Here is a 27871-nt window from a genome sequence, read left to right as displayed (position 1 = left end):
GGTGACAGATGAGAGGTGCTTTGTAGTGTTGAGCGCTCAGTGGCCACATGGAACAGAACAGAGCAATGAAGCATGCAAGAGGAGCGGCCTTGGGAGGCCGGGAACTGTGCCAGGCTCTAGGCAGCTAGTACCACTGAGTCTTTCCGTGTCAGTTTCTCATTGACCTGAAGCTGGCTGATATGGCTGGGATGGCTGGCCTGCACATCCCAGGGATCCACCTGTCTCTGCCTTCTCAGCACCAGGGTTTACAAGTGCATGTCAGCACGCTGGCTGGTTTTGTTTGTTTGTTTGTTTAAGCTAAGTTTTAGAAATTGCAACACTTTACCAACTGAACCATTTCCCCAGTCCTTGTTTCTTGGGCTAATTTTTTTTTTAAAAAAATTATATTTATTTATGGGATAAGGGCATATGTTCTAAATACTATGTCAGAGAACAGCATGGAGGACCCAGAGATCAAACTCAGGTCATCTGTTGTGGTGGCACATGCTTTTACCCTCTGAGCCTCCTAACTTCCCTCTTCGAGTTACAGAGTCTTCTGCTGTAGCCCAGGCTGGCCTGGGATTCACTGCGTAGCCCAGGCTGGCTTTGAACTCAACACAATCCTCTTAATTTAGCCTATCAAACACTAGGAAGCCAGAAGAGGGCATCGGATCTCCTGGAACTAGAATTGAGGAAGTTGTGGGCTACCTGGCATGGGTGCTGGGAACCAAGCACAAGTGCCTTTCATTGTTGAGCTATCTCTCTAGCCTCCTCACCCCCGCTTTTAAAATTGAAATTTCATTCATTCTCTGACCATGAAAACATAAACATTTCACTTATAATAGATAATCTGATGTTTTATTTTCTGTTTTATTATCAGGTGACATAACTGCCTTGCTCACTGAGCCATCTTCCTTGCCCACTTATTTCAAGCTTTTGTTTTGTTTTTCAGGACAGGGTTTCTCCGTGTGTAGCCCTGGCTATCCCTGAACTTTCTTTATAGACCAGGCTGGCCTTGAACTCACAGAGATCCACCCTCCTCTGCCTCCACTTCCCAGCTCTTATTTCAGTTTTAAGGTATGTCTTAGATGGAGGCCAATCTCAGAATTATCTTTTGATTGGCATAATGGGGTCTGGGATCTTCTGGTCTCCTTTGTATACTACAGCTAAGAGAACTCTACCTGTGATTTCCAGAAACTCAGCAGCTTCTGACTGGGGATGTGGCTCAGTAGGTACAGCGCTCTCACCTAGCATGCATGAAACCCTGGGTTCCATCCCCAGCACTGCATGTCATAGGACCCTGTCTCACAAAAGGAGAGAAGGAAGGAAGAAAAGGAAGAAAGGAAGGCATTTGAAGGGTAAAGGATGATTAGAGAGCACTCCAGGCTATGCTTCCTTGGCAGTGATCTGTTCTGAGAGTGGACAGGAGATAGCCTGTGGTAGGCAATAATCATGGTGAGTTTGGCTTTGGTCCGCCTGATTGTATAACAGGGAGAATAATAGACAAGGTGTGCTTGCTAAGGTGGAACTTACGTCATTTTACTTGCAAGTGGAGTTACAGATGGTATTGAGTCATTTGACTTTATGTCCCCTGGTCATAGCTTCAGTGTCTGTGGCCCTTCCCAGCCTGACCTCTTCCCAGAGTTCAGTCTCCACATCATCTCTTCCTGAGGTGGTTTGTGTTCATAACACCATGAACTTGTAAGACTTTGATCTTCACAGTGTGTGTGTTTTGCATGCTGGGTCTGTTGTATAAAGGTTCACAAGACCGGGTAGATACACACAAACTCTTGATAACCTTCCCAGCACACACATGCAGTGATTGAGGGTCACCCGGGGTCAGTTTTCAAAACAGCAAACAGAGATGAAGGCCCTCAGATACACAGATTGTGTCAGCCAATTGTGCCAGGCACCTCTGAGGTGGGGCTGAGGCAGGTACACATACCAAATATCACAGAGTTTCCTGACCTGCGTTTGTGGTCTCATAAAGAAGGTCATGTGCTGGCTTTGCTTACGGGTTCAGCGCCTTTCTGATTGTTTATGAAACCACAGTATCACCTGGACAGGTCCCTTATATAATGTAATTTGAGAACTGGGAGTATAGTTTAATGGAGGAGAGTGTGTCTGTCATGGGTTTGCTCACTGGTATTTCATTCGTGTGTGTGTGTGTGTGTGTGTGTGTGTGTGTGTACATTTGCCATGGTATGTGTGCGGAAGACAAAGGGACAACGTTGTGAAGTTGATTCTTAATTATGTCGATCCTGGGGATTGAACTCAGCTCTTCAGATTTGGCAACAAGCACCTTTTCTCACTGATCCATCTCAGTGGCCCCTAAAACAGTATTCTTGGGGGGACTGGGGCTGTCCCTCAGCACTGGAACACTTGCCTGCTGTGTTGGAAGGTCCTGGGGTTCCATCCCCAGTACCATAACGCTAAATCAAGTTCTTGCAATATGATCTGGAGTTCTCACAGTACTTCAGCAGCCATAAGCTGCCACCAACATGGTCTCTGTTCCTGACAGTGGCCCAGCCATCTTTCTGTTCTCGGCCCCCAGAGTTCTTAAGGACAAATGCTACCTTCCCCTTTCCCTTTTATTCCGGGTCTGCAGCTGCCATTACATCTTGTCTGGTTTGGGTCTTCAAATCTTTTCTGTGATTGCATGGTCTTACAGTAGCTGTTGTGTTGGTCCTCAAATTGACCTCTTTTTTTTAAGTATTTTTATTTGTTATTATTAGAGTGGATACACGTGTGTGTTTACGATGCACGTGTGTGAGTGTGTGCCACAGCATAGGACAGCTTTGGAGAAGCAGGTCTCTCCTTCCATCTTTACATGGATCCCAGGGATCAAACTCAGACTGCCAGACTTACAAGCAGGTGTCTTTACTCACTGAGTCATCCTGATGCCCACTCTGCTTTCTTTGAGACAGGATTTTGCCATGTTCCAGGCTGGCCTGTAATTTTCTGCTTCTCCCCACCCACTTCCCAAGATCTGTCCATGGTACTATTGCTAGATTGATTCCCCCCCCCCCCCAATAGTTTTAAAGATTTATTTTTATTTTTATGCGTTTTGCCTGCATGTAAGTATGTATACCACAATGTGTACCTGGTTTTGGTAGAGCAAGAAGAAGGTGTTAGATCCTTTGGAACTGGAGTTATAGGCAATTGCCAGCTGCCACATGGGTGCTGAGACGTGAACCTGGGTCCTCGGCGAGAATGGTACACGCTCTGATTGATCTTGAAGACTGTTTTTGTTGTTGTTGTTGTTTCTTTGTTATTTATTTATTGAGATAGGGTCTCACATAGCCCAGGCTAGTCTTAAACTTGCTCTGTAGCCAAGACTGCCTTTGAACTGCTGATCCTTCTGCCTTCACCTCTCGGGTACTGGGATTACAGGCACTTCCTGCCTTGCCTCACTCAGATGATGCTCTTTCCTACCCTTTGTCCACTTTGCTTAAGAATTTTTGTGCATCCAGAGGCAGAGGTGGGTGGACCTCCGTGAGTTTGAAGTCAGTCTGGTCTATAGAGTGAGTTCTAGGACTTCCAGAGCTGTTACACAGAGAAACCCTGTCTCCAAAAACAAAAACAAAGATTTTTGTGTATGTGTTTTCAGGGAGGTACTGGAGGCATGAAATCGAGGACTCATGTGTGCCGGTACATTCTCTACCTTTAATCCATACCCACAGCCTTGCTCAAGAGTTTAAACCACTCTGCTTATCTGCTGAGTACATGTTTTGGTTTTTTTTCTATGTTTACCTTTTATTAAGTAGCCAGTACCAAAGGAGTCTAGCCCGACATGTAGCTTATTTCTGTAATCCTAGCCCTTGACTGAGGTAGGAGGACTGCAAATCAGAGGCTGGCCTGGACTACATAGTTAGACAGACAGTGTCTCATAATGTGAAATGAAAACTTTGTACCCCAGTGGCAATATAGTTGGAATGGTAGGTGAGTTCAGTGAGAGCAGAGAACTTTCAGTTATCTCTGTGAGGATAAGCCAGTGCCTGGAGCAGCACCAGACATAGGATGATAAGCACTCAGATGATAGTATAGAGGAGTGTAATGAATGAATATGATCATTCTCCCAAGAATATTGCACATCTTTGTCCTGTGTGTTGACTGAGCCCAGATGTCCAATTAAGATTGTTATTCTAAGGTATAGTAGCTATGAAATTTTATTTTTATTATTTTATTTATTTAGAGGCAGGGCTTTGCTGTGTAGCCCTGGCTGTCCTGGAACTCTCACTGTAGACCAGGCTGACCATGAACTCAGAGATCAGCCTGCTTCTGCTTCCAGAGTGTTGAAATTAAAGATGTGTGCCGCCACTGCCCAGCTATTTTTAATTTTTATATTAAAATTGTGTGTATGCATGTATATGTACATGTGAGGGCATCAGATCCCCTGCAGCTGGAGTTACAAGTGGTGTGAGCTAGCGAATGTGGGTGCTGGGGAGTGAACTCAAGTCCTCTGAGAGCTGAACCTGGGTCCTCTGGAAGAGCAGTATGTGCTCTTAACTGCTGAGCTGGCTCTCCAGGAATGTCAGAGCCTTTTATCATCACAACTAGAAAGTAACAAGTGCGCAGGAAGTATTTGTAAGTTTGTAAGTTTATCGAATCCCACACACTCTTCCAGCAAAACCAAGAGTTTAGCAGGACCTGGGAGGAAATAGTTCTATCAGATGAGAATCAAGAGAAACTCTTGGGCTGGAGAGACTGCTCGGCAGATGAGAGTTCTGGCTGCTCTTCCAAAAGACTGGCTTCAATTTCCCAGCACCCACATGGCAGCTTACAACTGTTTGTGACTCCAGCTGCAGGGGAGCCCCCCCCCAGACATACACGCAGGCAAAACACTAATGCACATAAAATAAAAATAAATCCTTTAAGAAAGAGAGGAACTCTTGCGACTGAGCGTGGAACTCAGCGCAGCGCCTCCTGGCAGTCAAGGTGAAGGAGTGTGGGACACACAGCTGACAGTAGAAGGCACAAGGCAGGTAGGTCCCTCACCCAGTGTGCCTTTCCTGGGCCTTCCTTTGTGTGAGCATCATTGGCACCGGCAGCTAGCAACAGCCCGGTGCTCAGCGTTCACAGAGCAGTTAGTGCCTGCCAGGCGGACTCAGATCCGGGATTGTGTTTATGTGGGATGGAAGGTGTTAACAGTGGAGGTTGAGTCGTGGATAGAGCATTCCAAAGAGCACAGGGGTAGGGAGCTGCAGAGGTGGCCCAGTTCTCGGCACCCACATCCTTCGGCTTACAGCTGCCTGTAACTCCAGCTCCAGAGGATCCGATGTTCTCTACTGGCCTCCCATATAAGTACCCGTATACAAACAAACACACATATACACAGAGTTAAAAATAGAATAAAAGAATTTTAAAGAAAGAATGGAGGAGTGATACCCACAGGGTACCCTACCTAGACCTGTGTAGATGAAGGGATGAGGCCTCAGGCTCAGTCAGAACTGTATAAGGGTAAAGCTCTGGGGATGGGAGAAAGAGGGCAGAGTCAGAATGGTACCTTGTGACAAGCAGGGTTCCAGCTTGGGGATCTGGGGCGGTGAGTGGGAAGAGATGCTTTGCCCCAGTTGGAGGTGTTAGGTGCCCAGTCCCTGCCCTGCCTTTGCGTGATGGTTCGAATCAAGGACACTAATCCAGGATCTATCTCTCTCTTGTTTTTTTTTTTGTTTTTTTTTTTTTTTTTTCAAGACAGGGTTTCTTTTTGTAGCCCTGGTTGACCTGGAACTTACTCTGTAACCAGGCTGTCCTTGAACTCAAAGGTCTGCCTGCCTCTGCCTCCTGAGTGCTGGCATTAAAGACATTTGCCCCCGCCACCACCCGGTGCTCTGCCCTCTCTTTGCTTTTCTGTTTTGAAACAGAAAAAAGTTGACCAGGCTGGACTTGAACTGTGTAGAGCAAGCTGGCCTCAGTCTCGCAGCCATTCTCCTGCATCTGCCCTCTGAAGTGTGCATATCACCATACCTGCCCCTTAATTCTTAAACCTTAGCAGTTTAAGTAGTTGTCCATCAGGAGTTGTGTTTTATTTGTTTATTTATTTTATGGATATGGGTTTGTCTGCGTATATGTTTATGTCTGTATACTACATGTGCGCAGTGCCTTATGGGACTAGAAGAGAGCGTCAGGACCCTGGAACAGGAGTTACAGTTATAAGGTGCCATGTAGGTCCTGGGAATCAAGCCTGGGTCCTCTGCAAGAGCAGCAAGTGCTCTTAACCACTGAGCTAGATCTCTGGCTTCCCATCTTGGTTTTTTTTGACACATGGTCTCTCATTGGCCTGGGGCTTACTGCTGAAGTTAGACTGACTGACCAGTGAGCTCTAGAGACCCCTCCAGCCTGTAACTCCTGCTCCAAGGGATCTCACGGCCTCTCCTGGCCTCCCTAGACACTTGAACTCACACACATACACATAGTTGAACATGAAATAAGTAGTTTTAAAAATACTACTTTAAATGGAGAATGTGAATTGAACACTCTTTACACGGGTCCTGGGGAGGGGACCCAGGTCCTCGTGTTTACAAGGCAAGCAGTTTACTGACTGAGTCACCCCCCAGCCCCAGCTCTTTAATCTCATCTAGTGTTACCCTTACAGGAGCTTGCGTAATGTCAGATTTCTCTCCATTTCTCACAAGCTTTCCTGATGTTCCCATCTTACATAACCGCACTAAAATGATCCAGAACCGGAAGTAGTGCTGGTACAGAGTGATTAAGTCAGACACTGACAGGCTCCTCTGTGAAGGGCCAGATAGTACATTCTCGAAACTTGTGTGCTGTAATGTCTGACAGCTGAGCAACTGTTGTTTTATTTAGCAAGAAGGCAGCCGTAGGTGGCGTGTGAGTGAATGGGTATGGCTGTGCATTCCATAAAAGTATTTGAGCAAGTAGGCAGTGGGCTCTGAACACAAGCCAGCGTCTGCTAATGCCTGGAGATGCCCCACTAGAATGGCACCCTGTTCTCAGCTCTAAACGTCTGCTGTGATGGCTAATCTTTACTGTCAACTCCTCAGACTCTAGGGTGCCCAGGAGATGGGTTTCTGGATATGCCTGTGAGGCTTATCTTATGTCATAGATGCGGGAAGACCCATCTTGACTGTGGGGCTGGAGAGATGGCTCAGTGGTTAAGAATGTTTACTGCTCTTGCAGAGGACCTGAATTCAGTGCCCAGCAACCAGATCAGGCTGCTCACAGTGTCTTGTAACAAGAGCTCCAAGTGACCTCACAGCCTCTTCTGACCTTGAACACCTGAACTCATGTACACATGACCACACATATACACATAATTTAAAATAAAATAAATGCTACTTTAAAATGGAAAAAGAGAACTGAACACTGCATTCATTTCTGGCTTCCGATTACAGGCATATTTGACCAGCTGCTTCACTGTGTAGCCCGGGGCTGGCCTTGAACCCGTGCTGATCTGCCTGCCTCAAACTCCCAGGTACTTAGATTAGAAGCCTGAGTCACCACACTGAACTAGTTACCTGGTTTTCTAGCTGGCCTTTGTGTTTGCCCTCTTATCTCTTTGTCACCTGCCATCTTGTATTCCTTTGGTCAAGAAACCCACAATGGCATTTGGAGCTGATTTTAGACTCACCCAATCAGGAGCTGGGCCTATGTATTTTGGACAAGGGGTATCTTCCCCCAAGAAAGGTAAAAGTCACACTCTGGCTTGGTCTGTCCTTTCCTCTGGGTCACAGGTTCCTGGCCTCCTTGGGCTGCTCTCTGAAGTTCATAGCTGGCTTTCTTGCTCTCCTAGGCTCCTGTCTCTCCACAGTATAAGTATGCCTTAACCATGAAGGGCTGCTGGGAAGCAATTGCCTTTTCACAGTTAATCTGACAGTAAGTCAGAAGCCTTAGAAGTGCTCCCTTTGGTTCGGATTTGTGTGTGTTTGTATGAGTGTGGTGTACTTATATACGTGTGTGCATTTGTATGTGTTTGTGTATCTCACTGTGTTTCTGTGTATGTGTGCACAAGTGTATTCGTATGTATAAGTGTCTCTGTATATGTGTATCTGTGTGCTACTGTTTGTATGTATTTCTGAGTGTCTGAGTATGTATGTATGTATGGGTATGTGTCTCTGTGTTAATGTGTATGTTTATGTATGTGCCTCTGTTTATATGCATGCATTTATATTTGTATCTGTCTCTATGTGTGTGTCTGACATGGGTCCCTGTGTCTGTATGTATGTGCATGTGTGTGTGCATCTGTCTGTGCCTCTGTGTGTATGTGTGTCTGAGAGACAGAGTGAATTGATGTTGGGGATGGAGCCCAGGACCTCACGCAGTATTCAGTTACTGAACTTTACCCCTTCCAAGTTTGTTTTCTACATAAATTTCAGGCCGTTTTCTCCCATAACCACAGTGCAGCAAATTCACATCAAGAGAAGAACACTGTGCATGAGCTATCAATCACAGCCTGTTATTTCTTTTATAGCAGAAGTCTGCTTTCCAGTCTAAGGTCACTTGCTAGACCTAATTTACTACTCATCCCCTTTGATCTGGAGGAGCTTTTTCTTTGTCTTTCACGACCTTGACATTTTTCAGAAAATAGAATTTTGGAAAATAGTTTGGATTCATGTGGTGTCTTCTCATGGTAAAATTCCAGTTAGGTATGCCACTGCTGGGCTGCTCTGTCAGCCTCTGTCTGCCGATTGATTTCAAGCCAGCCATGTTCTCAGCTGTGAATTCTCCCCTTGGTTAGTTTATTTTTTGAGTCAGAGTCTTCCTACATAGCCCTGACTGTCCTGGAACTTACTATGTAGACCAGGCTGGCCTCTTAACTCACAGAGATCTGTCTGCCTCTGCCTCTTTAATGCTGGGATGAAAAGCATGTGCACCACCATGTCAGGTTTCAGATTTCCCTTTGTTGTCAGGAATCTTATTAATCATTAGAGGTCTGTCTGTGTGGGGGCCGGAAGTTGATGTCTGCTGTCTTCTTTGGTGGTTCTCTGCTTTGCTTTTGGAGTCAGGGTCTCTCATTGAACCTGGCTCCTCAGTTGGCTACCCTTGCTGGCCATTTATCCCCCAGCATCCTCTTGTTTCCCCCCCCTAGTGCTGAGATTGCAGGCACGCATTGCCAAGTCCAGCTTTTTACATGTCGCACAGTCAGCACTTTCCCCGATTCTACAAGCTCTAGTGCTCATGGTTGGTCACAGCAGTCACAGCTTGCGATTTGGGTGTGGCTTTGTGTCTCCCGTGAATCGTGTATTGGAAGCTGAGCCTCTGCTATCCTGATGTTGGCATTTTAAGGGAGGGGGGACTATTGTAGGTGACCGAGTCACTGAGGTGCTACCTTCAGGAAAAGATTAAAAATAGATTTATTTTATTTTAAAACTACGTGTGTGGGTATGTGCACGTGAGTGTAGTGTCGGCAGAATCCAGAAGAGGGTGTTGGATCCCCTGGAGCTGGACTTACTGGAATGATAGACTTGAGCAAGAGGGAGATAATCTGATCTTTCTGTGATTCATCACTGGCTGTCTGATGGACAGTTGTCACGTGTATGGGCAGTCTTTCTATGAGAGGCTGCAGTTTATCATTGTTTTCAATGGCGGCATAGCATTCCGTTGTTTATGTTGGAAGCAGAGGCATCCAGGGTGAGCATGCTGCCAGGCCGAGTAGCAGACACCTTCCAAGCAGAGAATCACTGCATCCAAGAGCCCTCTCTCTCTTTCTCTCCCTCCCCATAAGAACATAGCTTTAGAGCTAGACGTGAGGACTCACGCCAGGAGCCCCAGCATTTGAGAGCAAAGAGCACCTGCCTAGTAGTCTTCAGTGAGGGGCTGAGATCTTGACTTGGCAGTAAGATTACTTGCCTAGTTTTTGGTACACATCAAGTATTTATTTCTTTATCTTTTACCTTTATTTATTTGTTTCATTTATCTCTGTGTGTCTAAATGAGTGTGGGTGTCCTTGTGCCACAGCCTGCATGTGGTAATCATAGGGGTCTCTTCTCTCCTGCCGCCCCCAGTGTGGAATGGATGGAATGGGTGTAAGTGCCCTCACCCACTGAGCCATCTTGCCCGCCGAACTGTTTCTGAGAACAAGTATTGTATCTAGGCATGGTGGTGCATGTCCTATGTTCCAGTGCTTAGGAGGCAGAGACAGGCGGATCTCTTGAGCTCAAGGACAGCCTAGTCTACAGAGTGAGGTCCAGGACAGTCAGGGCTCTACAGAGAAACCTATCTCAAAAACCAAACCAAAGCAAAACAACAACAAAACAAGTCAAAATGTAACTAAGTATGTCAATCAGCCTTTGGTAGGGGAATGTATCTGATTGTGTGTGTGTGTGTGTATGTATGTATGTATGTGTATATATATATATATATATATATATATATATATATATATAATGTTCTTTATTTACGGGGGGGCAGGAAAGGTAAATTGTAAAGAGAAAATGACCCACATAGGGTGAGAGTCTGGCTGGAGATTTTATTCTTAAACCTGTAATTTTTTTTAAGGGAAAATGTCATATGTGAGGTCAGAGGACAGCTTGTGGGAGTGGGTTCTTTCCTTCCACCATGTGTGTCCCCAGAATTATTTGAGCTCATCAGACTTTTTCCTAGCAGGCTGGAATCTGTAACTTCTGACCAGAGGGAGGGGCACTTAGCTTCAAGGGGGCGACCCTTGTGTGGAGGTTGGAATGTCACTCAGCAGAAAGGGTGGTGCTGGGGCCGGAAGGACTGCTGCCTGGAATTCCTTCCTGTTTGCCAGGAGGAGCCGGTCCTTTGTTCCTGGAGATTGAGCAGGGCACGAAAAGTCCCTAATGCAAACACTCTGGAGGCAGGGGCAGAACAGGCTGTTTATTTCCCCTGTGCAGTCTCTTAGAGCAGGAAGCCTGGCTCTGAGCGTGGCACAGGCTGTTCCTGGGGCTGGTGTTTCATTTTTGTTTTGGTTATATTTTTGTTGTTGTTGTTGTTGTTGTTATTGGTGTGTGTGTGTGTGTGTCTGTGTCTGTGTTGCCTGGAGAGGCCAGGAGAGGCCATTGAGTCCTGGAGCTTGAGTTACAGGTTGTTGTGAGCTGCTCAACGTGAGGGTAACAGACACGTCCTCTGCAGGAGCCGTGCATGCTCTTAACCACTGAACTGGCTCTCCAGCCTCCCCTGGGACCCATGTTTTAACTAAAGAAGTTAGTGTCTTTCTTTTACTTCTACCCTTCCTGAGCCCTTAGGATCTGCCATGGGCTGATGTGTCACTGTGCCCATTGCTTGCCCTGTCTTCTAAGCTCTTTGTTTCCTGCGCAAGGTCGTACTCTAGCCCAGCTGACCTAGAACTCACTCTGTAGCCCAGATTGCCTCAACTCAAAGCAATCTTCTTCCCTCAGCCTCCCAAGCACCGTTTTGTCTAGTTTGCTCTTGTTTAACTGTGTGTATAGGAGAGATTAGGGATGGATGGATGAATGTAGAGAGTGATAGGGAGGTTCCTTGTGTTTGTGTGTGTATGTGTGCTCATGTGTACCCGGTGGTGTTTCTCAGCTACTATCTGTCTTGTTTTCTTGCCCATGCATGTGTGCCCCAAGGAGGCCAAAAGAGGGTGTCAGATCTCCTGGAGCTGGAGTTACAAGCATTTGAGAGCTGCTTGACATGGGTGCTGTGAACCCTACCTGGTCCTCTGGAAGGGCAGGAAGTGTTTCTAACCACTGAGCCATCTCTCCAACCCCTATACTTTGTTTTTTGATAAGGCTCTTTCACAGGCCTGGAACTTGCCAAGTAGGCTGATTGGCCAGGGAGCACCCTGTGCTGAGATTACAAGTAGGCTGATTGGCCAGGGAACATTCTGTGCTGAGATTACAAGCGCAGACAACCATATGCAGCACTTTTCATTTGTTTTTTGTTTTGTTTGCTTGCTTGTTTGTTTGTTTTTTAAGACAGGGTTTCTCTCACTGGCCCTGTCTGTCCTGGAACTCACTCTGCAGACTAGACTGGCCTTAAACTCACAGAGATTTGCCTGCCTTTGCCTCCCAAGTGCTGCAATTAAAGGCATGCATCACTACTGCCAGGCTTTGTTTTATATTTTTTTGTTTTGTTTGTTTGTTTGCTTGCTTTTTGAGACAGGATCTCTCTTTGTAGCCCTGGCTGGCTTGGGATTCACTGTGTAGACCAGGCTAGCCTCAAACTCCCAGATATCCTCCTGCCTCCACCTCCTGAGTTTTGCTATTATTACAGGTGTACACCACATGCTGGGCTTATGCAGTGCTGGGGATGGGACGAAGGGCTTCCTGTACCCTGGGCAAATGCTCTACTTACTGAGCCACACCACCAGCCCTAGCCCAAGCCCACCCCTTCCTCTGGACTTGGTTAACTGCATGTGTGGACAAAGACTGATTTCTGCTAAGTCATGCATGCCTTCACTGGTGCCTCTGGTGGCCACCTTCCCCTTTAGCCACGTGTCAGTCATCCGGTTCCAAATTAAGCCCTGTTATGTGGGGGAAAGGCCACCATTGGTCACTTGGCTAAAAAACGTTCTCTGGGATGCTAAAGTCAAGTTCAGGCATTATTGGCACAGGAGCTATAGACACCGAACTTCCTGCAGTGTACTTCTCATCTGGACACTGCTCACCCAGTTCTCCTGTTTCCTCGGGGCTCTAAGACCTCCAAGGTCCCTCGGTCTGGCCTTAGACTTTTGTCAAAGCTCAAGTCTACCCCTGTCCTTCCTGCCCACAAATGCTGCCTCTGGCTCCTTACTCAACTCTCACCATATTCCAACCAGTCTGACGAGTTTGTGCTTCCTGGTCTGTCAGTAAAGGCGTGCAGATAGCCCCAGCTAGCCTGGAACTTGCTATGCAGTCCAGGTTGGCCTCTGACAGTGTTTGGTGTGCGCCATCACCCGCCCCCCCCCCCCCACCTAGATTGTCATCTTGGTATTTGCCTATTTTGAATTTCAGGTGATCAGTCGCTTCCAATGAGATGTTATAAGAAAGTCATCAGTTGTATAATCAAATGGATTTTTTTAATGTGGGACCTTCCTGGACTAGGGGTTGTCACTCAGTACACATTTGCCTAGAATTCCCCAGTGAGTGATTGGAGGGGTGGCTGAGTGACACAGTGCTTGTCACAAGGCCCTGGGTTCCCTTCCTAACAAAAAAGAGGGGTTTTCTTTGTGCTCATGTCTAGATCTGAGAACTCTTGTCAGAACTGTGGTTTGAGCTCAGAAGAAGAGAGGATTTTTGTTGTTTTTGACATTTAAAAATTATTTATTCCTATTTTATCTGCACTGTTTTTTGGGTTTTTTTTTGTTTTTTTTTTTTTTTTGCCTGCATGTTTGTCTGAGGGTGTTGGATCCCTTGGAACTGGAGTTACAGATAGTTGTGAGCTGCCATGTGGGTGCTGGGAATTGAACCTGGTCCTCTGGAAGAGGAGCCAGTGCTCTTAACTGCTGAGTCATCTCTCCAGCCCAGTTTTTATTTGTTTGTTTGTTGGGGGGGGGGGGGGATGTATATGTGTGGGAGCGTTATTGTTCTTTTAAATGGAATGGAGATTTCATTTCACAGTTTATTCCTTTTTTTTCCCCCCTAGTTTTTCGAGACAGGATTTCTTTGTGCAATAGTCCTGGCTGTCCTGTAACTCACTTTGTAGACCAGACTGACTCAGAGATACCTACTTGCCACTGCCTCCCAAGTGCTGAGATTAAAGGCATGCACCACCACTGCCCGCCTCACTCTTGACTACCCAGAAATTGTCTAAAAACAATTTGACATTACTTACAATTTATACCATTTTTTGTTTTGTTTGATTGACTTTATTGCAATATAATCTTCACAGGTAATTTTAGATTAATATTGTTTAAAAAAAATCAAGGCCATGCATAGTGGCACATACCTTTAATTCCAGCACTCACAAGGTAGAGGCAGGTGGATCTCTGATTTTGAGGCCAGCCTGGTCTACAGAGTAAGTTCCAGGACAGCCAAGGGCTGTACAGAGAAAACATATCTCAGAAAAAAAAATCAAGTTTACATCAAAAACAACTTTCCAGAGCCATTCAGTGTTTACTAAAGTTGCTGAAGTCAGTCATTCAGAGAGGCCTCCATCAGACACAGCACAAAATAACCAAACCAGTGCTGCGTGCACAGCTCAGATGGCAGAGGACTTGCCAAGCGTGCAAGAAGCTCTGGACTCAGTCCCCAGCACCACATAAACAAGACATCTCATGCTTTTGATCCCAGCGCCCAAAAGGCAGAGGAAGACCAGAAGTTCAAAGCCAGCCTGAGCTACGCTAAACTTTACCCATGCCATGTTTTTAAGCTGCTGCAGAGAGGGACAGGCTGGTATTCAGCTCCTGGTTCTGAGATCTGTAGACCGGATGGACAGTGGTGAAGCTGAGAGAGCCTATAGAGCACTGTGTTGATCGCCATGATGGTGGCATCGCAGCTTAAACACTCTGAGAGCAGTGCTTGCAGACAGGAAGGGCGTGAAAATCACAGCGTGTTTCACAAATTTGGAAAATCTGTCCTTGAATTTACAGATGCAGCCTAGTTCTGTCTGCCAAATGCTGGGATTAAAGGTTCCACTGCCTAACTTGAGACCCTGTTTTGTTTTGTTTTTAATTCAGGATACGATTTTTTAAAAACCACCATATCCAAGAACCAGGAAAAGCTGAACTTGAAAGAGAAAAGGTAATAAGCAAATGCCAACAGGAGGATAACACAAGATATAAAAAAGAACCAAACAGATTGTAGAACTGATGAAAATGACAGAGGGAGCCAGGTGTATTTGGGGCTAGTCTCAGCTACATAGTGAACTTGAGGCCAGCCTGGGCTACATGAGACATTCAAAAAACAAAGGAAAAAGGACTGGGGATGACAGTTGCCTGGTGTGCATGAGACCCTTGGCTCTGCCCATGTTTCTGCTGCTGTGGTAAAACTCTCCAAACAAAGGCAGCTTAGGGGAGGACAGCCTTCATTTTACCTCACAGTTCACATACAGCCCATCATTGACAGAAGTCAGGACAGGAACTCAGGCAGGAAGCCGGAGCAGAGACCTGGAAGAACACTGCTTCCTGGCTCAATTGCTTGCTTATGCTTAGCTATCTTTCTTGTACAGCCAACTGCCAAGAGAACCACAGCGGGCTAGGCTCTCTCCTATCAATCAGCAATCAAGACTGTTTCCCATTGCTGTGCCCAGGGGCCAATCTGATCTAAACAGTTCCTCAATGAAGGCTTTCCTCTCAGATGGCTATAGGCTAGGTTAGCAGGACAATTAAAGCTAAGTAGAACTGGTTCATTCCATCCTCAGCACTGAGACAGAGAGGAGTTGAATAGTCAGTTAAGGAGCCTGAAGATAGAACCTTAGACTCTCTGGTCTGAATAAGAGGAAAACTGGATTTATGTTGGAGGAGGGAGCCTAAGAGTCTTGTAGGAGCAAGAATAAGTCTTTAAGGGAACTGGAGAGAAGGCTCATTTCAAGAGTGCTTGCACCCACATCAGCCAGTAACATCAGCTCCAGGGGAATCCTACACTGCTTCTGGACTGGCAGGTGCCTGCTCCCACATTGCATGTACATATACATATATACATGCATTAAAAAAATAGGACTTAACCCAGAAGCAGAAGAGCGAGGTTAGGGCAGGAAGGAAGAAAGGAAGGAGGGAGGGGGGAGGGAAGGAAGAAGGAAGGAAGGAGGGAGGGAGGGAGGAAGGAAAGGGGGGAGAGAGGGAGGGAGGAAGGAAAGGGGGGAGGGAGGAAGGGAGGAAGGAAGGAAGGAAAAAGTTCAGTAAAGTCTTGATTAAAAAGAACCCCAAAGTAGCAAATGACATAAACTGACATTTGAAAAAGCTACTAGAGTGGGTGGTGCTGGCACACACCTTTTTCTCCCACTCGGGAGGCAGAGGCAAGCGGATTTCTGTGAGTTCAAAGCCAGCCTGGTCTTTAGTGTGAGTTCCAGGACAGCCAGGGCTGTTACACAGAGAAATCCTGTCTTGAAAAACCAAACCAAACCAAATAAATAAACAAAAACCTCTAGCTACTATAACTGATTCAAAAAGCCCCAACCCAAAGAAATCCATACCAACAGCACATGGGTTCAGATGCCAGCCTCGCTGGATAGCCTGGCCACAGCTCCCAGTCACCCTTGCAGGCAGGTTGCCTTGAGGAACAGTTTTTCTGAGAGCCTTTGGCAGGGGAACTGTTTATTAGGCAATAGTGTAATTTGTTTCCTTAAAGTTTTCAGCCCTCTGGAAGCCTCCAGACCTTGGCAGGGTTTTGTGAGCTGAGCGGTCTGACCCTCTTTCCTCCCTGAAACTGCAGGGTAGACACCGGGTCCCTTGTCTAGGCATATGTGAATTGCTAATGACTGCCACTAGGCTATTTATAGTGACCACTGTTCTGCACCAGACAGTGCTGCTTGCTTCTCTCTTCTTTACTGTTTTTGTACAAGTGACTGACTCATCCTGCATTGAGTGCCGGGTTGCCTGAGTCTTGTCTACTGACCGGAAGCTGCAAAAATGCTCAGTGGAGGATGACCTGGTGCTCCAGTGTCATAACAGTCTCTGGAGAAAGAATCTTTCCAGTATTAAAAAAAAAACAAAACAATCAAACAAAAAACATCTTCTAATCCCAGCACTTGGGAAGCAGAGGCTGGTGGATCTCTGTGAGGTCGAGGCTAGCCTGGTCTACAGAGCGAGTTCTAGGACAGCCAGAACAGCATAGAGGAAGACCCTGTCTCAAAACAACAACACCAAAATTTTAAATTCATTTCTAGTATATCAGTTTGTGTGACAGTACAGATCTGGAGATCAGAGGACAACCTGCAGGAACCAGGCCTCGTCTATCATGTGGGTCCTAGGAATCGTACTCAGGTCTCTAAGATTGGCAGCAAGTGCCTTTACCCACTGAGCTGTTTCAAGGGCCTGAGCCCTTGTGTTTTTGCCTCTTAGACTCTTTAGGAAACTGGCGAAGCCCCCACCAGCGTCCACTAGCATGAATAGGCAATAATTGGGCTGTCTACCTTGCATTCAGAGATCTCTTGCATCTCCTTGCAAGGGTAGAAGGCATGAGCCGTCATCACACCTGGATTAATTTTCTGAGGTTGGCTGAATCACAGACATGGAACCTACAACTTCAGAGGGTTAACCATACATTTTGGTTTGATCATTAATCTTCCTCCTTTCACCAGCTGGCCAGTTTCCACAAACCTAGAAAGGCAAAGATGGCAACTCCGCTCCAGGGAAGGGTAGACAAGTTGGACAGCCTAATTATTGGCTATTCATGCTAGTGAATGTTGATTGAAATAGCTCAGTGAGTCAACACAGCTGCACCACCAATCCTGGCTACTTCTCTTGAGTTCAGAGTCAAGACCATATATTCTACCAGGTGGTGGTAGTGGGGCAGACCTTTAATCCCAGCACTCAGGAGGCAGAGGCAGGTGGATCTCTGTAAATTTGAGGCCAGCCTGGTCTAACCTTATCTAGGAGCTTCCTCACAGATTTGTCCAGAGATTTGTTTCCATGGTGATTCTGAACACTGTCGAGTTGGCCATTGGTATTCGGTCACTCCAGGTATGGTGGTACACATCTGTAACCCCAGCATTCAGGAGCCTGAGGTAGGAGGATCTTACCTTTGGAGCCAGCCTGAGCTACATTGTTAAAAAATAAACATGAAAAAAATAATAAAAGGACCTCTATGTAGGGAGTAGTCTGACCATCAGAAGCCCCTTTCTGTGGGCTGAATGTGATTTGGGGGCATAGGGGTATACCAGTGTTCCTGTGCTCCAACACTCTGCCATCTTCAGAACTGCCCACAAGGAAGGCACCTCCTCTTTAGAGCTGTGCGGTCAGCCTTGTGACTTGGCATTGTGAACATCTGTCTACCTTTCTGGAAAGCGGGGGTCTGGCTTATCAACACTGTCTGCTGCTTCTCAGAGGGGTACAAGTGCAGGCTTCTTTCTCTGTGTTAACATCTCAACCCCAAGCAGACCTTTGTTGGCTGCAGCTGGCTCCGAATGTCTGTTGTGAGACAAATTTTCCTAGAATCCTCCCTCAAAGCAGGGCCTAAACGCCTCTTGGTCTGATTTTGTGAGCATTTGACAGAAGGTGCGTGGGCTTGTCAAAGACGAAGACAAGGTTGGACAGACACAACCACCAGCCCTGAATATGTAGTGTGGTTGAAATATTTAATACAGTGTTCTTGAGGACAGCAGAATTAAATTTGTCCTTTAGTGTCAGATACCAGAGGATGAAGGCCGGGGGCGTGGTCTACAAGTACAGCCCTACAGCACCACAGTGGAACTCCCTACTGAGGCTGGAGCTGTGTTCAACCTTAGAGCCTGCCTAGAATCCCAGCGAGGGACTGGAGATGTGGCTCAGTGGTAGAGCACTTATCTATCACGTGGGAAGCCCCGGGTTCTAATCCCAGCACCACCCGGTGAGGACATGTCAGGATAGAAGTTGCACTGTTGGAAAAGCTAGTGTAAAATCTGAGGAGGAGGCTGATTCCAGTGGGCTGTAGAATGAAAGAACAGATAACCTCAGATTGAGGCTGACCCACTGTTTTCCTTGAGGCTCTGACAGCAAACGGAAGCTGACCGGAAGCCACTTCAAATGGCCTGAGTTGCTGAGCTGTGACTCAGGCATTTCTGGCTGAGTCACAGGACTGTGGGGAAATAGAAGACGTGGCCTGCTCCGGGTTCAGGACCTCATGCTGTTCAGCTGTGCCCCAGATCAGCTCTACCTACCTGCCAGCTCTCCATGCTGGAAAAAGACCAGCCCAGCTCCAGTGTCTCCCCAGGACTGAGAATGAGGAAGACTTTCCTTAGGATTGCGGCTTACTGCAGAGTGAGGATGGAGACAGGCATGGAGGGCGGGGTGCAGGAGATGCCAGGGCTGCCTTTCCAGTTGGCCTCTCCCTCGGGGTCCCCTGAACAGCATTTCGTTCTCTTGGCAATGATGGATGACTTCCTGTGTAATGCAGAGATGGTTCTCTATTATACAATGATACCAAAAGCCAGCATTTTAGTATCCCATAGGTTTTCAGGGAGGTGATTTTGTCCAACAGACCATGGAAGTGTTTTGAGCTTATCTCATGACACCAAGATATTATAGTATTTGCTGGGTTGACTGTGTGTGTGTGTGTGTTTGTGTGTGTATACATGAGAGAACAACCTTAAGAATTGTTCCTCAGAAAGCCAACTCCTGATTTTGAAACATGGCCTCTCATTAGCCTGGAGCTCAACAATTAGCGCAGGCTGCCTGGTCAGCGAGCCCAGGAGTCCTCTAGCCTTTCATCTCCCCAGCACGGGGATTGCCACCATACATGGCTTTAGAAGTTTATCTTTATTTGTGTATGAGTGGATGTATGCTAAAGCACCCATGTAGGGTCAGAGGACAGCTTTCAGGAGTCCATTCTCTTCTTCCACCACCCAGCCTTTGCGGTAAAGGAGCCATCTCTCCACTGGGGTCTTCACCCATCCCTTGTGTTTGTGGAGTTGTATGGGGTCTCTGCAAACAGCATGCATGACCAGCACAGTGTCAATCCAGAGAAGGCAAGAGAATATGGTTCAACACCACTCAGTAGCCGGTGTTGGTTCAAACTTCAGGCAGCTTATTTTAAGCAGAATACAGTTTGGAAGAAAGTATGGTGATAATTAACTCAATCCATGTGCTCAACAAAGCTTAAGACACTATTATATTCAAACTTTTGTAAACTACAAGTGATGTCTTTAGATTTAAACTAAGGGAGCAGGCTCAAGGTAAACAATGCCCATGATAAGAGTCTCCAGAAGGGTAATACTGTAGATCGATCCAGGGGAGCCAGTGTGCCCTGTCCATACACATAGCACAGAGGTCCCCAGGTCATTACATCCGTCCACAGCCTTCTGGGCAAAATCCAAATCTTTCCCTTTGAAGAGACAACTGTGTGTGTTTAGCCTTCCTGGTTCCCTTGGTGCTAAACTGTGAGCACAAGGCCCTCCATGTTTCCTACAGGGTTGGAGATGCTCAGGGACACTGTGACCCCATGACTTCCATTCTCGTTGTTGGCTAAAGGGCTCATCCTACCCTGGGCAGAGCTGACACCATCAGGCTAGTTTCGGTGTTGGCTCTTTCCTAGGCTGTAGCTGCTGGACTGAAACCTTGCTGAGTCAGCCCATGCAGCCCTCACGCTGAAGAGTTCAGATGGGCACTTCTGCAAGCCCCAGGGCCACTCTACCCCTCCTCACTGACACCTGCCATTTCTCTCTCCTGACAGTTCTGTCACTGATATGGGGGACTCTCACAAAGACACCAGTGCCACCATGACTGAGGCAGTGGCCGAAGAAGTGTCTCTTTTCAGCACCACGGACATGGTTCTGTTTTCTCTCATCGTGGGGGTCCTGACCTACTGGTTCATCTTTAGAAAGAAGAAAGAAGAGGTGCCAGAGTTCAGCAAGATCCAAACAACGTGAGTGGTGTCCCTCAGAGTCCCCTTGGCCACCCCGTTTGCTGGGCATCTTTGGCACTTTGTCCTTCTTGGTTGTTCCCTATTTGGGGTTTGAATTTGGGGTGTGACCCTACGGGTAGATGATGCTTTAAGTCTTCTTTAGTAATAGACATACATCACACACATGCACGTGGGAAAACAAAGCAGAACTGGATTCGGTCTTACCTTCTCCATCAGTGATTTCCTGAGCCAATGCCTCCTGACGTCTTTGCCCACTGTTTCCCAAGCCCTTCCAATGTGTGTGGTTGTAGCTGAAGTAGATTCCTGACTTCACTGAGTTTATAGTCTCTTGCTGGGCCAACCTGCAGAGACATTGAACCTTTCCCTCTCTGTTTCCTGGTCTGCTTAGTGGCCCAGAGCGCCACTCTCCTGGGCTCTTTGAGCACTTGATGAGGTCATGGCATGAATTGACCCACGGGGCCTAAGTTCTCCTTGCTGCTACATGTGTTAGTGTTGGAGTGTAACTGTAGTTTGAGCCAGGCATCCTAAGGACCACTGGGATGGCATAAGAATCTGAGGCCTGCAGCCCAAGCAATCAAGTGGAGACAGGGGAGTTAGGAGTTCAAGGTCATGCTAAGCTTTGTGCAAGCCTAAGCTGTCTGAGTCTGTACCCCCCAAAAAACAAAAACAAAAACAGAAGAAAAGAAAGTACTTTATTTAGAGTGTGAGAAGTACTTTGTAGAAAGGAGTTTACACAGTGCCTTAATACGCATTGTTTGACTGGGTATTCACCTTCTGCCCCTTCTCTCCTCGCCCTTAGCAGTGACAGGCCCAGGGCCTGATGACTAAAAACTAGCAAAGCTAGGCTAAGGGACACATCCTAAGACTTGCCTCTGCACGGGAGCTTGAATCCTATCCTGCAGGTTGGGTTACACTGGAGGCTGGGGACACAGGAAGGGCAAGTGAGTTGGAATCCAGCTAGTCAGGATGCGTTGTGGGTGGAGGCAGGACGGTGCTTGTGGTGAAAGTGTGTCCTACTGAAGAGGAAGTGATCAGTGGCCTGGCCCGTGTCCCACCATCTGCTGTGAACAAGCTGTGGGACCTGGAGCTGCCTCCCCACTTCATCGTCACCTGCTTATTGTCACCATCACTGGTCTGGGCAGTAAGATATCTGAACGTGGTGGCCAAGCCTCAAAGCCCAGGCCTGTAACAACCAGTCAGGAGATGAAGGCAAGGGAGTCACCTCATCTACCTGCACAACTTAGCAGAGAGCTTGCCTCAAAAACAACAAACAGACTCAGAAAAACAGCTCACTGGGTAAAGGCGCTTGCTTGCAAGGAAGGCTCGCAACCTGAGTTCTGTTCCTAGGACCCACATGGTAGAAGGACAGAACTGGCTCTGTCGCTGTCCTCTGACTGCCACAAGTGCATTTTGCTGTGCACCATTCTCTCTCTCTCTCTCTCTCTCTCTCTCTCTCTCTCTCTCTCTCTCTCACACACACACACACACTAGGAATAAATGTAATTTTAAAATAAAAAGTCAAAAGCCTGGAGCACATCTATAGTCCCCGCACTCGGGAAATGGGTGCAGAAGGATCAGCTATACAACAAGATTGAGGCCAGCCTGGGCTACATGAGATCATGTGTCAAACAAAAACAAAGAACAGCTGAGAGGCGAGGGCGATGGACGGGACTTTGTAGAAGCAGGTTCTAAAATACCCCAGGGTGCCTCATCTAAGCAGGCCCCTGCGGCTGCAGCCCTGATCTAGGCGGGGTGGCACCCTTAGCTGTCCTCCCAGCCTGGTGGCTGGGCAACTTCGGGGTGAGACTGGGAGACACATTCCTGGAGGACAGGAAAGGGTTTCCCTCAGCATAAGAATTCAGGACCCTGTCCTGAGGGTAGAGGCACACCTAGGCTACTGGGACTTAGAGAGGAACCGGGGAACAGAAATCCAGTCTCTCCAGCCTGGGCTGGCCCTGGGTACCTTCTTGGGTGGTAGCACTGTTTGTGATGAAAATGTGCCCACCTGGAGATAAAGGGACCAGTAGCCTGGTCCCACCCTCCAAGCTGGCCTTGTTCCACCATCTGTAAAATAGAGGTCCCACTGCTCCATAAGAAAGAATATGAGATGCAGAATGTTTTTCAGGGGATAGCTTCAGCTACAGAGCAAGGTCAGGGCCAACCTAAGCAACTTCAGCAAGACCCTATCTCAAAAACCAAAAGTTGCCAGCCTTGATGGGTGGTGCATACCAGTAATCCCAGCACTTGAGAGATGGAGGTAGGAAGAACAAGAGTTCACGGTCTCTAGGCAAGGTGACACATGCCTTTAATCCCAGCGTTTAGGAAGTAGAGACTTATATAGTTGGTCTGAGTTTTTGTTTTTGTTTTTTTTTTTTGAGACAGGGTCTTACAATGTAACCCATACTAGCCTCAAACTCACAGTGATCTTCTCTGTCTCCGAACATTTCTGGGATCAAAGGCAAGGCATGTGTTCCCTGGTCTTTCATGCTTTGCTTACTTAGTTACTTACTATTTATTTTAGGTTTTTCGATACAGAGTTTAGCTGTCCTGTAACTCCATAGACCAGGCTGGCCTCGAACTCATAGAGATTCACCTGCCTCTGCCTATTGGAGAGTATTGGAATTAAAGGTTCCCTTCTTCCCCTCCCCAGCATATCATTATATTCTTATCATGGCTTCTGGTGACTTCTAGAAATGATGTCATAAAGTCTTTGAAGGTCTTAATATGGGGTTGCGTGCTATGCTATGGAGCATGAAACCATTGAGCTTAGGTTATGTATGAGAGTGTGTGTGTGTGTGTGTGTGTGTGTGTGTGTGTGTGTGTGTGTGTAGATATGTGCCATGGTGCAGAGAACAGCGTGCAGGAGTCAGTTCTCTCCTTCCGTAGTGGGGGTCCTAGGGCCATTAGGCTCATCAGCAGGCACTTTTACTCATGAGTCATGTCTGATCTTACTTATCTTTTGAGGGCAAGTCTCACGTAGCCAGGCCAGCCTCTGACTTGCTGTGTTGGATTCTGGTCCTTCTGCCTCCACCCACCCTGTGCTGGCATTACGGTGGTGCACCACCTCGCCTGATTTATGTGATACTCAGCACCAAAAGGGTGGCGGGCAGCTTTGTGCAGATACAGCAAATGCTCTTCAGACTGAATTGCATCCCTAGCCCCAAGGGTGTGGATGTTTACACAAGCCAAAATAACAAGCCAGCTGCAATCTGGCCAGCAAGCACTCCAAACATAGAGAGGTATACAAGTCAGGAGGTGCCCCTGGGTACCCAGGTAACTCTCCCTGGGAGTTTAAACCTCTGCGGCCCTCCCACAAGTCTAAATGTAGCTAGCTCCCTGAACCTCTGAACACTGTCCTGGGTGCCACTGACCATGTGTGCCCAATAAAGATACCAGAGCCTGGAAATACTTACTTTCTTGGGCCAGGTCAGCATCACTGGCAGAAAGTTTATCCCTCCTGGAGCTGAGAGAGGGTGCACTGCCCTGAATTTTCACTTGAACTCTTTTCTTGGGCAGAATTCCTGCTGCGAGAGGTACCTACCACAGAATGGAGCCTGTAGCATATCCCAGGCTGTCTGGCACAAAGAGAAGGTGGAGGTGGTGGATGCTTGGTGCAGTCTTGGCTCACAGTCATAAACATCTGTGCGAAAGCACCAGAACAGAACAGCTGTAGCCCTGTACATAGATCCTCTGGGGTACACTGTCCTGGGGTCAAAGGTGTACATAGTTAGGGAGCCCAAGACGTAGGGATTGGTTTTGACTCGGGGTGAGAAAAGGGTTCTAGAAAGGGCTGCAACATGAATCTAGCTTCAGAAGCAGAGCAGGATTTGGGCAGCAGTGATGGTGTCCATAGGTGGAGGTGTTGGGGTGGTTTGGGGAGTGGCAGGGGAGTGTGGGAAGTATAGTTAGAAGGGCAGGTTGGGACCAGATACCAGAGGGTTATGGGAGTGGCAAAATGACCAACCCTGATTTCACAATGGCTGCATCCAGGTAATAGGGAAGGCAGAGGAAGGGCAAGGGCAGGAAGAGTTTGGAGAAACCATTTCAGGATGTGGTCCCCTGGGAGGTGATACTGTCCCAGGAGAGGCTACCCTTGAGGAGAACATAATAAAAGTTGATGATTGAACTCTCGGTGCCTAGAATAGATAGGAGGGTGTTTGCTTTGACATGCAGACTGGAGCAGGTTTGAGGAGAGTGAGAGGAAGAGTTTGGGGATCCCCCTGGAATATTGGGTAGGGCTTGTTAGGACTATGGATTGAGGGAACGCCAGAGTTCAGACTCTGACATCTTCAAAAGCAGTAGGGGTGGGGCATGGCTGGAGAGAAGAGAATAGGGACTAAGGGAAAGGGTAAAACCCAATTAGAAGTTAGGCCAAGTGTGGTGCCAAATACCCGGAATCCTAGATGGCTCAGAGGGTTAAAGTGATGTGCAATCATGGGACCCCGAGATAGGGTCCCCAGGACCGGTATAAAGAAAATCAGGCATGGCTAACATAATCGCACTAGTCCTAGCATTGATGCCTAGAGCTCGGAGGACAGCTCCCAGGAACCAGCGCTCTCCCTTCACCACGTGCATCCCAGGGACTGAACAGTTGCGGCTCGGTGGCAGACAAGCACTTTACCCACTGTTGTCTCCCTGGACTTCATCAGGACATTTGTTCTCATCCTTGATTGGTTGATCAGAGCTTTGCCATTAGATTTTTAGGTTGGACTTTTTTAAACTCAGTATCTTAAAAGTCATTTATTGCAATTAATAACACATTATATTCTTTTCTCTTTGTGGAGAGGAGCCGGGTATATTCAGTTATAATTTGCGCATAATAAAATCCTCCTTGTTTTTCTTCCAGTGCTAGGGATGGAACCCGGATTCTTGTGAATACTCAGAAAGTGCTGTACCATTGAGTCACACCCTGTTCTAAAACCCCCTTTTTAACTATACACATGGGTCCCAGGAATTGAACTCAGGTCATCAGGCTTGACAGCAAGTGCCTTTACCCACTGAGTCATCTTGCCAGCCCCACATTTGAGTCTTGACACATGTACAGTTAGGCAATCAGTATCACAGTCATCCATGTCCCGTCAGCCCAAAATGCCCCACTCCCAGCCTCGTAGCTCTAGGTAGGGCTCTAGTGCTGCTTGTTTAAGAACGGCAACTTTTCCTAAACACAGCATCCATTCCAGCAGTTCTCGGCTTCCTGTCCCTCCCTTGCAACACTTATGTGAAAGAAACTCCAGCCTGTTGTTTCATAGTTTCCTACTATCTGGATTTGGCCAATTGTGCCCTCTTGGGGCTTGTTTAGAAAAGCCGCAAAGACTCTCGTTTCCTCAAGTGACCTTTATTTCCTTTATTTTGGGATTGCCTGCCTTTGAAATCGCAGCACTGCCCAGAGTCAAGGCTGCAGGCAGCTCTTACGTCCGTGTTTATCTTGGCGCGTCAGCAGATGGAGGAGCATAAGGGGGTTCTTTCCACTTTCAGTCAGGGCCACCCTTTCTGTACAGATGTCCTTGCACCAGTGAGCACAAAACTAGAAACACAGATGTGTTCCTCAGAGAGAAAGGCGTGTCTGTGGTGTGTGTGCGCGCGTGCACACTTGCATGCGACTGTCTGCTCTTGCAGAGGACCTGAGTTCGATTCCCAGCACCTGCAGGGTGACTCACAGTCCCAGGGGACTCGATGCCTTATTCTGACCTTGGAGGACACCAGGCACACACGTGGTACACAGATATATGCAGGTAAAACACTCATACATATAAAACACTAAAACACATCCAAAAACTTATTTTAAGAGTGAGAGAAAGACATTTTAGGAGGGAGCTACCATGTGAAGGGTAGGCAGGGCACCATGCGTGACCCAGAAGTGGTTTGAAGAGGTCCGCCTGCAATCATAGGTCCGGGACCTCTGTGCCGCCTGTTGAGGTCACCTGCACTTTTCTACTCTCCGATCAAGTTGACCCTCCAGATGCGGCCTGTCTCAGGATAACTGCAAGAAAAGCACGTTGACCCTCAAGTCATTGATGACTGTCTACAGTGTTTCGTAGTGATGAAACGGGCAACCACAAGGAACTTGGCAGGAAAGGGTTTATTTTGCTTATTTAGTTTATTCAGCTCAAGTCCTGAATCCTGAAGTAGCTAGGGTTGGTTCAAACTTAGGGAGTCTGACCTTGAATAGTTTATTTTAGGCATATGTTTAAGCACAGCACAATTTGATGAAAACTCTCCTGGTGATACTTACCTCAGTCCTGTATGCACAATAAAGCTTATGACATGACTGCATCCAAACTCTGTAAAGTACCTGTGACACCTTCCATAAAGACAGGTTCTTTTGCTGTGTGCCAGTGCAGAGGATGATCCTGAACTCTCATTTGTTCTGTGTCCACCTTCATGTGCTGGAATTACAAGTGTGTGCATGCCATCTATCCCTGTGTGGTGTCTCTGGTGCTGGGGGGATCGCTGGGCTTCGTGCCCAGGAGTCAGCTACACTGCCCACTGAGCTACGTCCCTAGCTTTGGGTTTTTTGGTTTGTGTTTTGTTTTGGTTTTTGGTTTTGTGTTTTGCTTTGTTTTTTGAGACAAACTTACTCTGTAGTCTAGGCTAGCCTTAAACTCTGTCCTTATGCTTCAGCCTCCAAAATGCTGCTATCAGAGAGACACAGGGATGTGCACCCCTGCCAGGCCCAGCCCTTTTTCTGTCTTGACCTGAGACCTCTGTCGGTCTCCACCTGCCCTTGGCTGTCTCCCAACTCCCTTTGAAGCAGCTCCCCTAGGGGGGACCCTGAAGAGAACAGTCTACTTTTCTCTAAGCTCTGCACAGCCCAGGCAGTGGAGAGGTTGACCATCCTTCCTGCTGTCCCACTCCTGCTGCCACCGTATCTGACTCTGGTCCTCACCCCCCTTTCTGCCTCTTCACCCTGCAGCCCGCAGACATTAGTTGCCAGACAGGCAGGCTCTGCAAGTTCAAAAGCAGATTCCCAGGTCCCTCGCAAACAGCGGGATAACCCAGGAGGGATCAGTTCTGCCACACAGAAAATTTAATGAGTTGCCTCGGCTTTCAGAAGTGCTTCTCCTCGTTGCCTGGGACAGGAGCATAAAAATGCACCCCCTTGAGGCATCTGGGTTCACCCAGTGACTCAGTGCTTCCCCCTCCCTTCTCCTCCCCTCCCCTTCCTCTCCTCTTGCCCACTCTAGTGGCCTGCAGCTGACTTCAGAGGCGCCTGCTCCCAGTGGAGGGATGGGGGTTGGGGGCTAATTGGAACCTTTCAGGCTCGGCTGTGGAGCCATGTGGTATCTGGGCTCCCACAACTGGGCCAGCTGCCACCTGCACAGGGCTCTGGGGTCTATGCCTGGGTACCAAGAGAGGGGTTCCTTAAGATCTTGTGCTGGCTGTCCCCGCTGCATGGGTCAGGAAGGGAAAGTATACCTCCCTGTAGTGCCCAGGATGTCCCCAGAGTCTTTCGTGACTCTGGCAGCAGCAATGGCTGGCTTGGTTCTTATTGCTGCAACCTGCACAGTCTGTGTCAGGGC

General features: G+C 47.6%; 1 protein-coding gene across 2 annotated transcripts in view; it reads left to right on the top strand.

Annotated features, from left to right (window-relative positions):
• Nucleotides 1–27871, top strand: part of Por (cytochrome p450 oxidoreductase) — a 42820-nt gene that overhangs the window by 3579 nt on the left and 11370 nt on the right. Inside the window, exons 2-3 of one of the 2 annotated variants that reach the window (XM_075976797.1) lie at nucleotides 14531–14594; nucleotides 20160–20351. In XM_075976797.1, coding sequence (XP_075832912.1) covers nucleotides 20173–20351 — 179 coding nt within the window. In that variant the 5' untranslated portion in view covers nucleotides 14531–14594; nucleotides 20160–20172. The remainder of the gene's footprint in view (nucleotides 1–14530; nucleotides 14595–20159; nucleotides 20352–27871) is intronic. The other variant, XM_075976807.1, reaches the window with a different exon arrangement.

Source organism: Microtus pennsylvanicus, chromosome 1 (genome assembly GCF_037038515.1).
Source record: "Microtus pennsylvanicus isolate mMicPen1 chromosome 1, mMicPen1.hap1, whole genome shotgun sequence".
NCBI classification, from domain to species: Eukaryota; Metazoa; Chordata; class Mammalia; order Rodentia; family Cricetidae; genus Microtus; species Microtus pennsylvanicus.
Note: the sequence above shows the minus strand (reverse complement) of the source record. Positions and strands in the feature narration are given on the sequence as shown.